This window comes from Ascaphus truei, chromosome 5, assembly GCF_040206685.1.
Source record: "Ascaphus truei isolate aAscTru1 chromosome 5, aAscTru1.hap1, whole genome shotgun sequence".
NCBI lineage: Eukaryota > Metazoa > Chordata > Amphibia > Anura > Ascaphidae > Ascaphus > Ascaphus truei.
Genome location: NC_134487.1, coordinates 278,868,992 through 278,885,473, shown reverse-complemented (window position 1 = coordinate 278,885,473; position 16,482 = coordinate 278,868,992). Strand labels below are relative to the sequence as shown.

Here is a 16,482-nt window from a genome sequence, read left to right as displayed (position 1 = left end):
AATTACGTGTCCCTGCGGACATCAATATGTGGGGCGAACGATTCGCCGACTAGGTGTCAGAATCCTTGAACATGTGAAGAATATCACGTTAGGTTTAGAAAATCATAGTGTCCCATTACACTTTCAAAAAATTCCATCAGAGTAACCCACAAGGTTTGACATATTTAGGAATAGACGTAGTCAAGCCGAATTGGAGAGGGGGCAACAAAACCAAGGATATTTCCCAACAGGAAACTTATTGGATTCATAAACTCCAGACCTTCAAACCTCTAGGACTTAACATAGATATTGACCTCAATTCATTCCCTACATAATCCTCTTCTATTACCATTTTATATCATTTTATTATGTTATCACTTTTTTTCATTAATGGATATGTTTTATTATTCTCTGATTTGATTTGTAGATTATTTTTCAAGAATGAAAAACAATTAGTGTCCACGGCGCAAACTGATGTTGTGATATAGTGCAAATAAATGGATGATACCACACTGCTATTTGAATGTTCTATTCTCCTTCGTTGAACATGGACATCACTGATCCAACCTCCATTGTGGCTACATGTAGGAAGAAACAAAATGCAAAATGCTGGTGCAATAACGTTTTGACTTCTAGCAACAGACAATACAAAGGGGGGTACAGTATATCTCACAATCTCCCCAAAGGTATCGTGCAGGGAGTAACTTGGGGCGCACTCCAACCCTCCTCCGGTCTTGTCAGGTATTGTCTCCCGTTCTGTGTCTACTGCAGCTGATTCCGTCTGCTCCTTCTCATCATCCAGTTATTTGCACTATATCACAACATCAGTTTGCACCGTGGACACTCATTGTTTTTCATTCTTGATTGATTGCAGTTGGGAAACTGCAAGTGTTTGGGAGCACTTGATGTGTTTTTCACTAATAAATCACTAATTATTTGTATATTAACACTATTATATGTAGTAGTTTAGTTTTTTATGATCAATATCACCAGGATTATAAATTTGCGCCTTGTGAAAAATAATCTACAATTATAATATAATATGATTCTTTTTAGGGTTAATCCCAGGTCTTTATAGACTTTTTAAAGATCATTTAGACTATCATTCATTGCATTTTATATTTGTGGATGGGCTATCATTTGTTTCATTTCTCTTACAGATATATTTTGTGCCATCCTACCTAACTGTTAGAATCAATTAGCTGTTTTATATGTTATGTCTGTGCTGTTAGAATTTATATTGTTCATCCCATGCGCCGCCTCCATTGCTGTGTCGTAATACACAGGGACGATTTAACCTGGAGCCGTGCACCTGCCGATATTCATGCACCCCTGAGCAAGCTCACACCTGTTTTTGAGTAAAATGTGTACATCTATACCATCCGTGTCCCTACGCGTTTCGTCAACAGGTGACTTCATTAGGGGTGTTAAGTCTCTGGTATCCGTAGGGCTTAATAGCCTGGATGCAATTATGAAAATCAATTGCACATAAAGGTACTTACGGACTATAACCAGAGACATAGGTATTAACAGCATGCAGAACAAATATAACAGTGATAAAATAAATCAAATTGTACATATTAAAAACACAATAACAATGTAAAAACCATAAATATATTAGTAGATCCATAATGTGAACACTAAATGAAACACTATGTATACTTCATTTTAATTAAAATATATTGATGAGAGACAAAAAACTCTATTGCCACTCATGGCAATTCACTATCACCATATAGATTTTAAAAAAACCAGGGGATAGATGGAAAAAATGACAGGAAAAATAAGGGGGGAAGATAGGAAAGAACGAAGGCAGGGATGAAAAAAGATGGAGGCAACAAGAGGCTAGAGATGGGGAGTGGGGGAAGGAAAAAGGGGGAAAAAGTAAACAATGAAGGATGATAGAATAAAATGAAAAGATATGTAAACTAATATACATCCATTGTGAATCAATCTTGATATTTATGAATTCAGTGCCTAAACAGTTCAGAACTAGATATGTGTTAACTACGAACCAGAGAGGATATATAAATGCTTAGTTTGCCACACATAAGAATGGCAGATATTTTACCCATGTATGTACACATGATAAACATTCATACATATATATGCATACATACACCTTTATTAGGTCTAAAACCAGCTGTGAACCCGAAGCGCGGTGGAGCCATAGAGGGAAGGAGAAAAAAGCCGGTGTCAGCTCACTGTCTGAGGGACTGATCGAGACGCCGTTATAGCAAGACCCTGAGTAGTCAAATTGTCTGTATACTTGTGGGAGCATGTGAGTTGTTGGAGCTCGTTGCCTATATATTTTAACTATAAAATTGATTTGTACTGTTTTCTTTTTCTCTCTTTTATAATATTGGGAGGTCCATTCTTATTCCACCACATCAAGTTCCAGATCAGAATTATCTGATATACGCCTGATTTAATCCACCGCCACGTGAGTGGGCATTTGAAAGTTTTTGATCACTTTTCAAATCTTTGCTATTAGCACATTTGCACTATGTACATATTCTGTTTTTTTTTCTTCCATGAACAACGGAGACTCCCTTGCGCTGTGAAAGTTGTGTGCTATCTGTACAGCAGGTGTAAGGTCAGGGGTTGAAAAGTAAATGTGTGTGTCATCAGCATAGAGGGGATATTTGAACCCAAGAGATGTGATTAGGTCACCTAGAGAGAATGTGTAAAGAGAAGAAGTCCCAGGACAGAACCCTGGGGTACCCCCACAGAGAGATTGATAGAGGAGGAGGATGTGTTAGCAAAAGAGACACTGAAAGTAGTGTACGATGGGAGAGGTAAGAGGAGATCCAGGATAGAGCTTTGTTACAAATACCAAGAGTATGGAGAATGTGAAGGAGAAGAGGGTGGTCCACAGACTCAAATGCTGCAGAGAGGTTGAGTAATATGAGCAGATTGTAATGACCTTTGTCTTTGGTAGCATGGAGGTCATTAGTTATTTTAGTGAGGGCTGTTTCAGTGGAATCAGTAGTTCGGAAGCCAGATTGTAGAGGGTCTAGAAGAGAATAGGTAGTGAGAAAATGGAGCAAGGAAGAGAATACAAGGCGTTCAAGAAGTTTAGAGGCAAAAGGCAGGAGGGAGACAGGTCGATAGTTAGAAAGACAGGTAGGGCCAAACTTGCTGTTTTTGAGTAATGGTATGACTGTTGCATGTTTGAAGGAGGAGGGAAAGGTACCAGAGTAGAGGGGGGAATTAAAAATGTGTGTGAACGTAGGAATTATAGTAGGCGCAAGAGGTTTTAGGAGATGTTCTTTTTAGAGAAAAGAGGCTTTCTCCTGGCAACCCTTCCAAACAAACCATACTTGTTCAGTCTTTTTCTAATTGTACTGTCATGAACATTTAACATGCTAACTGAGGCCTCTAGAGTCTGAGATGTAACTTGGGTATTTTGCCATTTCTCTGAGACTTGCACGGTCTGGCCTTGGGGTGAATTTGCTGGGATGTCCACTCCTGGGAAGATTGGCAACTGTCTTGAATGTTTTCCACTTATTAATTTGTCAGGCGATAACCGTTATCAGGTTATCGCCTGACAAAGTATACAAGATATACGAAACGCGTAGCGAAGAGTGCAGTTATCCAGTCTATCACCTTATGGTTAGCCTGCACACGTGTACTTGCTGTTTTATTGGTCGTGACTCCTTACACGGGATGGCTTAAGTGAATAGGACTCAGGGGCTTTTTCCACATACGGGCATTTTCATTATGTCTACATCCGTATGAATCCGGAAGTGATCCTTCAGTGAGTGCCACTGACTCAGTCCCAGCGCGCGGGACTGGTGTATAGGATATCACATCTTGTCCCCTTACCTCACCCACTGCAAAGCCGATGCGTCGAGGAGACCAATGGAACTGTTTATGAACTGTGTGACAGGGTAAACAAAAGCCACCAGTTATATGCCTGGAAAACCTATGTCTAGTCTGCAGTGCAGCACTGACTAGGTTAACTTCAGCTGGGAACCTCAGGATAATTAGTTGGATCCCAGCTGCCTAATCAAGGTGTGTTAAAACCCAGGCTGTAGACAGAGGGAGGCTGTTGATGAGAGAGGAGTAAGCTGCTGCTAAAGTGATTCCTGAAAACAAGGTCTGATAAACAAAGTAACTGAATTATAAACTGTCTGTCTCCTGCTTAGAAAAGGGATTGCTGCCTGAGTTACACACTGTCTGCTAAAGAGAAACTGTTTCGTTTTGTTTTTGCTGAAGAAAAGCTATTTTTGTTTTGTGTGTTGTATATCTGTTAAGGCTAAATAAATAAGCCTTGGCAAGAAACCCACGTGTGTAGTTGCATGTACCCTGCAACAAACTGATTCTTACTTACATGTAAGTCACTATTATTGTTGTTATTTTTATCTAAATATACTATCACCCTTACTTTGGTGCGCTCTTGTGTTTTCTTTCTTGGTAATATGTCATGTGTTGCTGTTCATCAGAGGTTGTATTTACCTAATTTTAAGACCTGCTAAGGAACAGCTGATTGTTATTATGTCCTGATATGTAAAACCATAGAATTCAAAGAGGAGGGTGTACTTTCTTTTTCACACCACTGTGTATATATGTATATTTAACTATTTAATCGTTTATTATAATAATATTCAATTTTATATAAAGTACCTCATTATATATATATATATATTATATATATATATATATATATATGTATGTAGAGGTATCAGTACCGTGTTAGCCGAGCTTCAATAATCAAAAAATAAATAGATGATACCGTTCTGTGGCTAACGAAATGCTTTTATTTGTGCGAGCTTTCGAGATACACTGATCTCTTCTTCCGGCGATGTTACAATGAATGAAGCAAGCAAAAGCTATACTATAAACAGTGTCTATTGGAATGTTATCTGTGCTGGTCCTTCCCCCGGTGTGGATGTGTTTTATGGCTGGAGGTGTCAAAAGGTTCCTGAAAGCAAGTGATGAAAGAGTGTGTATGTGTATCAGTGTGAATAAAAATGAATGGAGAGCCCACAGTATATACAGTGCTTTACAAAAGGTGTGTGTGGAGTGGGAGTGGATATAAATGGTGTGAGTGGGTGTGGAAATGTGAGAGTTAGTAGCACAACTAAAAGTGTGTGTGGATACTATGTGGTTCCTATTGGTGTATAGGGATGGAAAAAACAAGGAGTATAAGTATGTGTGAGAGACAGCTGTGTGTGCATACATATAGCACAGTATGTACAGACATGGCCTATAGCGCTCATGGGAAGAGAGTTCACTTGTGTCAGTAATGACTCATAAAATTTCGATCTCTGTTTAGGCCACTGCTAAGTGTCCCGAACAGTTGCATAAATTTGTATTCATGCAACCGTCTCTCTTTCAGTGTTTTAAGATTACCTTTGAGTATGGCAACCCTCAGATCGTTCATCTTATGGCCAGAGTCAGAGAAATGTTCGCCAACAGGACTGTCTCTTGTTCCGCGTGTGATGCTGCACCGCCACATCCCCTGATGAAATCCGCTGAGATGGATGAAACGCGTAGGGTCACGTGGTACAGGAAGTACAGTGGTTGAGCAGCCCAGACGCCGGAGTAAAGACGTCAGTGCAGGAGTTCCCTGTTCTCTGATCGGTGAAAGTTTGTGTGTAGCCGTACAAACCAGGAATCCCATCCGGGTCAACGGAGAGAGGTTCGAGCGGCAACACCAGTAACAGCAACATCTATTTGCAGTGACTACTACCGTATGCAGACGGAGGACGGCCGTGAGAGTGAGGCGTCGGTCTGGTGCATGGGCTGGTCCCATAACATGCTTTTAACATACTGATAAAGTGTGAGTTTGCAATTGTCTGTTCATGGCAAATTAAACCTTTTATATCTGATTTTATACAAGGATCGGGCGCTTTTTCTTTCTTTTTTTCTAATATATATATATATATATATATATATATATATATATATATATATATATATATAAAATTAGGTACTTTATATAAAATAGAATATTATTATAATAAATGATTAAATAGGTGTGTCCATGTAAGGGGTGGGTAGTCAGGCAGTAAGGGACTCAGGAACAACTAGAAATTTGAGAGTCACAAATGGAAGGTGGCTTTAAAGCCGCTCCACAAGCCAATATGAGTTTAGCTCATGTAATGTATCTCGCCCCCTGAGCATGTTCTGCTCTTTTATATGTGTGTTAAAAATCATGATTTCCTTCATCTCAAGCGTCTGAGGTTATGAAAACCTTAAGTCTGCACTGGGCTTTGGGGAGAGCTCCATTTTAACCTCCCAGAGATTTAGGCCCATATTCTGTAAGGTGTGATAAGTGCAGATGATGTGATATCGCATGAACAGCCCCAATTGACATTAATTTCTGCGATAGCCCATTGTCTGTGCTTATCACACTCAGGCTGCGTTCGTAGAGGGTACGACCGCGCGGGCGCGTGCACGCGGAGGCAGGAGGGGGCGCGCGATGCACGAGAAATCAGTTAAAACTGATTTCTTGCGCGACGGGACGGTCACGTGAGCGGTTCGCCCAATGAGGGCGAACCAGCTCCGTGACATCATTGGCACGCCCCTAGACACGCCCACGGACGGCACGCATTCTATGGCCAGTGAAAGCACCCGCTTTCCCTCAGCCTCCGCGCGCCTCCGCATGGCTGTACCCCCTATGGACGCAGCCTTATACACAATAAGGGCCTTAATATTCCAAACACTTAAATGCCCTGAATGGCGAATCAGATGCTAAAAACAGCGTTGGAAAGGGTAAGAACAGATCTCTAAATGTAAGTAACGAAATAAAATGACGATCAGCACAGGGATTTTATTTTATTTTTCTCGTGGGATCATCCGCATGAAAGTAACAATGAGAATTTTCCTTGAAGGTGGAAACATATTGTTTTTTTTTTGTTTGTTTGTTTTTAAAGCTGGTAGGGATGTGGGGGCAGACATGGACCTATTCTGCAGAAACTTAGGGACCTTTCATGCTGATTTAAAGGCTCATGTTTTTCCTACACATCGACCAAGCTGTGAAAACGGGCTACTTCACTTCCTTCTCCTAACGGGCATCTTCCTAATATGTGGATCTAGCAAATGGTTCCAGGTCGATGAGACACGGACCCTGTTCTGTTTTTTTGCACCTCCTTTCTGAGCTTTGTTGCTCGGTCTCAGAAATCAGAAAGTGAACATGGAAAAGGAAACGCTCCCCACTCAAGCGGTGTCATTTTGGCAGATTTTTTATTTGTGCAGAATGAGGATCACAAACATTGTGCAGTAGGTGCAGGGGTGGCCAACTCCTGTCCTCACGGGCCACCAACAGGTCAGGTGTTTAGGATATCCCTGCTTCAGCACAGGTGGCTGTCATTCTGACTGAGCCACTGATTCAGCCACCTGTGATGAAGCAGGGATATCCCGACAGCCTGACTTGTTGGTGGCCGTTGGGGACTGGTGTTGGCCACTCCTGCTCTAGGGATTACAAAATACACTCTTCTGGTCTTGCAGTACATTCTAATTGCAGCATAGTACAGGTATTTGCACATACTGTAATAATGCATAGTAGCGTGATTATTTTTCAGCCCAATCTATATCAACCTACAGTTATGGCAACCAGTGAAGCACATGGCACATTGCAGCAGAGAGAGGAAGAGGAAGGGACCACTCGGAGAGCCATCAGTATTGCCAACCCAGCATCAAATCATCATAAGTACAATGGCCCCAATGTCTGCAAAGGTGCATCTTTTGAGAAGCAGAATGCGTCGGGATCAGAGTAAGAAAACCAAGAAGGGATAGAAATCACAGTTATCTGGAGCCTCCATGGAAGTCTGAGCATTAGAATTCTCAGTAACCCGTTTAAGTGTTTGACTCAGTACCAAGCATTGTCAACCTCTGGATATGAGCTTCAATAAAATAGAAGAGGCCAAACACTTGGGTAATTAGGGTGGCATTTCTAAAGACAATCAGGCTTCCCACTACAAATATACAGCAGAGGCAAGATGGAGACATTGTATCATCAGTAGGTTACCACTCCATGAAGTGTGTACAAGATGGTGTTATACAAAAAAATTAAGAAAACATTCTTCCCTGTGCGACTTAACCTTTAAATAAAATGTAAAAGTGTAATTATTATTTTCAATTTTTTTTGCTAATAATTAAAGTATATATTTTTATTATTGTCATTTAGATATATATGGTGTTTGCAGCGATTTGTTACCATTCCATTAAATGTGAATTATAGGGTGTTTAAAGAGAAATAAATAAAAAAAATAAAGAGTATTTTGCTTCCAGGAGTTTCATTTTTGAATGACTGCAAACAATATCCATATTTATGGAATAGCTATGTGTTAGTAGGGTTACTGAGTCTACACTTCTTTAAGCCAAGGCTGTGCTGAAAAGCGGTGTAATGCGGAAGGCATACACATAGGGATCCATGTTAAAATGGACATGAAGTAAATGGTGACACTGTGTTCTCATTTGCATGTTATTTCCCAGAATCCCTGGCTGCAGTGGAAGTACTGTATACTAAGAGATAATGGGGAAAGGCAGGGTAGCGGAGCTGTATGAGACGTGAATACGCACACAAGGTGTTTTAAATTTGCTGTACACATTTCTATAGAACTGGGAGGAGGGAGTAAGCTCAGTCTCTGCCTTTGTAGCTAGCGAACACGGTTAAAAACCCCAGTGTCAGCTCTCCTTGTGATGCTGGCACTAAAATTAGACTAGTTGTTCAGGCCAGTGACTTATTTTGCCGGTAAAATTATATGTGCAGTATTATAGCGTATGTACAGTCTGAGCTTTTTTGGGAGCCATACTCCTAGCAGTCAGGTGGTGGTGCTGTTGTCCCACTTAACAGAAAAAAAAAATATATATATTTTTACAATTCATACTAGTCTATTTTTGTTTAGCCTGACAACATACTCCATTGCTAAATCCACTATTAATATATTTTTATTCTATGTTTTAATATTTCAGATAAATATTGCAATAAAATAATATTTTGGGGGACACTTAAAACGGACCACCATTCGGATGGTTTGAAGCACTGCTTTATAACTCTGCTCTGATGATTTCCACTTTGCGATCACTTCCGAATGATTTCCTCTACTTAGTTTGAGCCCAATAATAGTCAATTAAACACAGTTTACATTCTATTTGCCATGGAATGTCCTCTTGTGCTTTCAGCTGCAAATGTAAAAAACCTAATTATCAGAGGAACACACATTAACCTCTTCAGCACCAGCAAAGTCATTTAATATGAATTCCTATTCTTTAAGAGCGGTTGATATCACATTGCTGACCTGCCCAAACATACTGTATATACATCATGTTCTGCGACGGAGCAATGACGTAGTGATTAGTTAGTGATTAGTTTGGTCTGCTGTTCTATCAATGTATATCCTTACATTAAGAGGCAATGGGTCCTTGACTCTCATATTATCTGTACTCACATCATCTGTATACTGTATCTACTTTTGCCCCTGCTTCGCTAAAGTTGCAATTCACAGTCCTGTTCAGACAAGATGCTAGGGAAATCAGTGGTTACACTGTATGTATGTATGGATGGATCTACCGTATTTCCTCGATTGTAAGACGCACCATCTATTTGACCCTTAGAATTGAGGAAAATTACTTTTTCACTTACCATGTAGAGGTCCCATGGCAGCAGAGGGTGAAGCGGGTGGCGGGGCAGGAGAGGTCCCGCGTTTGCAGATGGTTGAAGATGGACAGCGACCGGGAGTGTGGCGGCAGGACAGGTCCCAAGTCTGCAGGTGAATGAAGATAAAAAGACAGTGGGCGAGCGGGCGGGCGGTGCGGCAGCAGGAAATCATAATAGCAGGAGAGCTAAGCAGGAGCAGAGCGGCATAGGAGAACGGCTTGGGAGGTGCACACTGTAACACCGGAAGTTGACCGGTGTCTGACTTCCGGTTACAGTGTGCACCTCCCAAGCTGTTCCCCTATGCTGCTCTACTCCTGCTCAGCTCTCCTGCCACTGCCGCCGCACGCCCGCCGTCTACTTATCTTCATTCACCTGCAGACTTGGGACCTGTCCTGTCGCACACCCGCAGCACTCCCTCTGCTGACATGGGACCTCTCCTGAAACATGGTAAGTGAAAAGAGGAGTTAAGTACTATAGACACTTTTTATTATTTTTTTTTTTAATACATCGATTCTAAGACGCACCCCGATTTCAGACATGTGAAAATCGTAAAAAAGGTGCGTCTTACAATTGAGGAAATAGGGTATATCTTTATTTATAGCGCGCCATCCCTGTACATGGCGCTTTACAGCAGTAACACACGTGACATAATAGGAATAAGCATACATAAAAGTAGGCATTAGGAAAGGTGTCCCTGCCCCAAAGAGCTTACAATCCAAGTGCTAAGTAGGGAGAACAGTGATAGTATTAGAGGGTGTGAAATACCACTCCTTTTTTTATTTCCCATACCAGAGAATTGCTTTTTTTTTATTTGCACACTTATAATTTTGCTTACCTTAAGAAAAACTCATTCATTTCTATTACATAATGCTGAAAATTGGACCGACAGAAGTTTTTCCCAATGTTTAATACAGTACATTTAATTTGTTTTATTCAGCACAGCATCAGTAGTTTTATTAAAGCAGCACTCCTAGTTCGAGTTAAATTTAAATATATATATATATGTGTGTGTGTGTGGAGGTATCTGTACCGTGTTAGCCGAGCTTAATAATCAAAAATGAATAGACAATACCATTCTGTGGCTAACGAAATGCTTTTATTTGTGCGAGCTTTCGAGATACACTGATCTCTTCTTCCGGTGGTGTTACAATGGATGAAGACAGAAAAGGTTTTTTTAATTTAAAACAGTGCATACTGGAATGTGATCTGTGATATATATATATATATATATATATATATATATATATATATATATATATATATATTAGTGTACGCGATGGTGAAACCCTTCAGGAGTTTCTGTCTGGACATCCACATTAACTTTTATGCAGTTATTCCAACTCATGATTATATATGGATGAATTTAGTTTTTAGTGCCATATATTACACAGATGAAATATATACAGTAGCTCAATTGTCTTTTTTTGGCTGAGTAAATGGATGATGTTTTTGTACAGTATGTATTCTTAATGTGAGGAATTTCTTTATTCTTTGTGGGTATTTTCATTTATAGTGAAATACATATTTGTATTGTGTTATTTAGTTATGTCTGTTAGAGTAGACTACATTGTGTCTATTTTTTCCTTTCAATCCTGACATGTATTCTTTCTTTTTCTCTTGCCACGTGTGGCTTTCAATACCGTAGTTTGGTTTTTCATCTTTTGTAAATGGCTACTTATTTATATATATATATATATATATATATATATATATATATATATATATTTATCAAATGGAAATATTACTGTATGCTCATTTGCATGTCTTAGACAGGTCTGCAACCCCGCCTTTCACCATTATCACCCAGCACACAGCACTTCCACTGCAGCAAGGGAATGGCAGCTTTTGCTTCAAAACCATAAACATGGTTCCGTATGGGCTTAAGCTTGCTGCATGGTCACAGCTTTGAGCACAGCCAGGGTTAAGATGCATTGCCATCAAACCCACCCACAGACAGACTGATATATATTAAAGATACACTATGGTTACCAAAACTTTATTGACCACAATAAAAGATTCCTGACAGAACTCCTTCACAGAAAAACATATAGAGTACAGAAATAAATATTGTGTTTTTAGTTAAGTGAAATAATTTGAGAAGGAAAAATGTGAACGTTTAAAGCATTCTCGCTTTGACAGCAAGATATTTTGCCCCCAATATAATATTTTAGTGAATAGGTGTGGTATTTCTAAGGTGTGGTATTCAGTGCAGTTACATAAGGGGGGCTACTGCAGTGCAGTTGGGTGACATAATCTACAGCAATGCCAACCATCAAGGGTCCAGTGACATCTGGGGGCAACTACTGTGCCCCAAATTTTCATTTAAATGGAATACTCCTTTTTTTTCTACCACTGAGACCCCACTTGAAGTCCGTAAAACTACTGATGCTTAAGATCAATGACACAACTCATAACAGTGAGAGTTGGCATATGTGGATCTAGTGAGAAGACCAAAGAGACAGCCCAGGCGTTCCCTAAATGGACACACAGGATCCACTGTTGCAGAGTTACAAGCGAGAATGCCGGATTTAAATGATAAAAGGAGCTATAATACATTAATGGTGCAGGGACCTGCAGCTAGAGAGTGTCTACAGAAATGAAATTGCATTAAAAGTCAACATGCACAATCATAAAATGGGCCAAAAACTTGCGGAATGGGACATTCGCTCGCGACAAAAGCTCCGCCGGTGTTCAGCGAGGGACCCTCCCCTGTTGAACACTCAGCCGCCAAGGTGAGTTAAATAAAGGGTTATTTTAATGATTAGGGTTGGGGTTTTAGGGTATGGGGTTAGGGATAGGTTTTTACGGTGAATTTAATGGGAAAAAAAAGTTCTCTCAGTGAGAGTCCATTGAAGACCCTGACACTACAAATCTGTAAGACTAGACGTGTGTGAAAATGTGTCCCATTTTCATTTTAGGAAAAAAAAGTAGTGAAATCGGACAGTTTCACCAAAAGTTCACCAAGCATTTTTTTAATCCAGACGCTCAAATATCCTGGGAAATAAGCATAAGCCATGGCAACGTAACGTCATGACGCCGGAGCCAAGGTAAGAGGGAGGGGGTGCAGAGAGAGGGGAACAGCCGACAGGGGGGGCGCAGGGAAAAAAGATTGTGCTCCCCTGACATAGATGACAAACCCAAGATAGCTACTACCAGACACCTGGGGGGATGGGGGGAGGGGGAGTAGATGCCAATCATTTTATTATTATATAAGGTACCTCGTTTTTCAAAACTCTTTTGATATATAGTTTCATGTACTTTTCAACACTCCGGCTATTATTTTCATAAGGGTGCCTTTTAAGGTGTATTGCTTGTATAGGTGTAACATATGTAAACATAATGCAGTATAACAAGGAGGCTACACTATCCTTTAGCAAGCACAGCACAATATACACACAACTGCAAACATACATGTATATACAATATAAATGTATATATATATATGTATATACAATATAAATGTACATATATATATATAATGTTTTAAGTTCTCTTTCATTTAGTTGAATTAATTGTTCAACTAATTATTCTATAGCCAAGCTGCTGCCTAATGCCCACTCACTAGCCAGAGGAAGACAGGATGAAATGCCAGTAGGGATGGCATGTTAGGTGCAGTGTGATTATTGGTTTCTCAAGCTGCATAGTTTCCATTTGGTGTTCTACCGATGGACCCTCAGCTCAGTGTTGAACATGTCGCTCTGACATCTCCTCAATATCTTTTACCTCGTTCTGGATGCCTGTTTTCATTGAAATGATTTCGTTTCCTAAGCACTAAGCTTTAGAAAATTGCACAGCTGACTTCTGCCCTGTTAACTGAACTCCTCTTTATTCTGGTTGAAAACCAATATTCCCCATTCTTATAATGTAATGTGATTTCTCAATAAAAAGTCCAACCAACTGCAGAATATACAGTCCATCCTGACTGGGCCGCTGATTGGTTAAACTGATTGCTGACCACAGGTCCCCGTTTCAATCCGTACCCTGTGAAGCAAGCAAACTTGAGGCTGCCTGTGAGCTGCTATTGTCTACCACAACACTGTCTGTGTTGTGCTCATTAATCTCTGAAGCAACCTGGAAGGTGAAGATGCTACAGGGATCTGCTTTAGACTCCTGAGCCCCTCTGGGATCCAGGCCGCCTGGGAGATGTGAACGGTTCCATTTGTGAGTTCTCTTTTCCGTTGGACGGGTAACTTTGCTCATGTAGCTGGGGCTTGGAGCGCTCGTCAATATCGTCCTCTGACTGCCATTTATAAACTGCACGCTTTCATCCAGAGAACTTTTCCTGGACTGACGGTCGAAGGTGCTGCTGCTCCGGGGGCGGCATTGGGATCCCCAGAAGCCGGAGCGCCTCCTGTTTCCCCATTGACACTTCAGGATGCGTATGAAGGCTCGCTTGAACTCCTTGCTGGAACAGGGGTAAATGATTGGGTTGATACAGCTGTTGAAGTACCCGAGCCAAAAGATAACTTTGAACACTGTCTCTGGTGGGTTCAAGTGTTGGAAGATTGATTCTGGAGAAGAAGAAAAAAAAGAAGCAAATAAAGAAATGATAATTGGATTCGTGTGCGAATTTCATGTTCTGTGGAAGTCTGGGGTACCACAGGAAGCTATATGGGGTTCCCTGAGAAACATTAGGCCAGGGGTTTCTCAACTCCAGTCCTCAAGTTCCCCCCCCCCCCAACAGATCAGATTGTAATGATATCCCAGCTTCGGCATCAGATCTTCAGCACAGGTAGCTTCTACTGAGCCACTGATTGAGCCACCTGTGCTGAAGCAGGGATATCCTTTAATCCTGACCTGTTGGGGGGTCTTGAGGACTGGAGTTGAGAACCCCTGCATTAGGTATTGTCATATATTTTATTTGTCCAAACACAATCATTTAATTTGGCCATCATTTTTTAAATGGAATATTTCTACAGGATTATTAAATGTTATACTGTAATGTTGTAAAATGTATGTAATTTGCTATACAAAGCTGTAAATTGGAGTACATTTTTAATGGGTTTAAGCTTATAGGGGAGTCCATTTAAAAATGGATTTCAAGCAAAATGTGACACTGTGAGCTCACTTGCATGTCATTTCCCAGAATCCCTAGCTGCATATAAACCCCCCCCCCCCCCCCCCCCCAATACATATAAACCCTTACCTTGAGGCTGGTCTCAGGTGTCAGGCCACTGGCTGAGCCCGCTGGCTGCGTGGTGCTTGGCAGCCAGACAAAGCAGCTGGGCCTGACTTCTTGTGGCCGCCGGGCCCTGGCACTCCCCCAGCTCCGGGCATCTCCCTCCCTCTGTCCCATGCCGGCTTTTGACGTCAGCGCACACCAGGCCTCTCTCTTATGCTCACTTCGAGCGCTGACGTCAGAGGGCCCGGCACGTGCTAGCAGCCCGGCGTGGGACAGTTAGTGAGTAGGGAGGCCCGCAGTTGGGGGAGAGCCGGGGCCAAGTGGCCACGAGAGGTCAGGCTCAGCTGCTTTGTCCGGCCGCCGGGCACCCCGCAGCCACAGAGCCCGGGACTCTTGTCCCGGCTGTCCCTCCCTGTTGGCGGCCCTGGCTGTATAACCTGAGTGCACTATACACTGACACAGAGTATAAACTGACTGCATTATACCCTGAGAGAGTATAACCTGACTGTATTATACACTGACACAAAATATAACCTGACTGCACTATACACTGACACAGAGTATATCCTGACTGTACTATACACTGACACAAAGTACTGTATAACTTGACTGCATTATACACTGACACAGAGTATAAACTGACTGCACTATACACTGACACAGAGTATAAACTGACTGCACTATACACTGAGACATAGTATAAACTGACTGCACTATACACTGACACAGAGTATAAACTGACTACACTATACACTGATAGAGTATAACTGGACTGCATTATACACTGACACAGAGTATATTAGTAAGACAATCTTTATCACGTGTCTCAGGCCGGCATATGCAAATGCATGTAACAGCTGGTAAAAATGCCTTTAACAGAAAGCGTTACAAGGAAACCTGTTGCTTCCTAATTAATTTGATACAAGAAGGGTTATCAGTCGCGGCCACGTCTAAGAAATGAGCGGGGATAGTTTTTTGTCCTTGAATTGGTGGTGCAAAAGGATGGAAATAAATCCTTTTTGATTGAGCAGCTTTTAAAAGGTACTAAACAGATGAATAACTAACACAAGGGCAGCAAATCATCAAAGAAAGTACATTAAGTTGGTGCACTCCTGGGCTAATTTTATTTTCTAAATGACATTTTACATAAAGTGACTACATGAAGTGAAGATAAGTGAATAAAAAATACAAATATTAAAATAACACGTGGTGCTGCTGGCTCTATCGTAGTTTGCTGTAAGAGATATATGTCTCTATTAGGCTGCGTCCATAGAAGGACAGTCAGCGCTGAGCCGTGCGGACGCTCCGCGATGAGGATGTCTTGAGAGGGGGCTCCCGCGAGCGTCCTCAGGCGTGCTGAGGCGCAGGGATTTTCAGCCGACAGCAGAACCTGTTTCTGAGCGCGCTGTCAGCTGAAAACCACCAATCAGAGCGAAGCAGCGTCAACGTCATGGCGCCGTGGGCTATTGGCCCAGTGAAGTAAGTGCCCCGCCTCCCGATCGCGCATGTTGGCTCGCCTGCTAGTCCATGGAATCGCTCCTGCTTGAGCAGGCGAGCCACAGCGTCCGCACGGCTCAGCGCGGCTCCCCCTCTATGGACGCAGCCTTATAGTGAAAAGATGGTAGATTCCCTGCCTACAGTCTTTAATAAGGTATAGTGATATTTATAATACCACCCAATCTATATAACATACATTAACATTAACCTTCCGGCGCTTAAGACTGACCCGCGCCGCTGACGTCATCAATCGGCGAGTAGTGCACGACTGCGT

The 16,482-nt window shown here is 41.5% G+C and overlaps 1 protein-coding gene across 1 annotated transcript in view; it reads right to left on the bottom strand.

The window, feature by feature from the left end:
• Window positions 1–9,940: 9,940 nt before the first annotated feature.
• ADRA1B (adrenoceptor alpha 1B) overlaps window positions 9,941–16,482 on the bottom strand; it is a 32,050-nt gene continuing 25,508 nt past the window's right edge. The window contains exon 2 of the mRNA XM_075602211.1: window positions 9,941–14,100. Coding sequence (XP_075458326.1) covers window positions 13,559–14,100 — 542 coding nt within the window. The 3' untranslated portion in view covers window positions 9,941–13,558. The remainder of the gene's footprint in view (window positions 14,101–16,482) is intronic.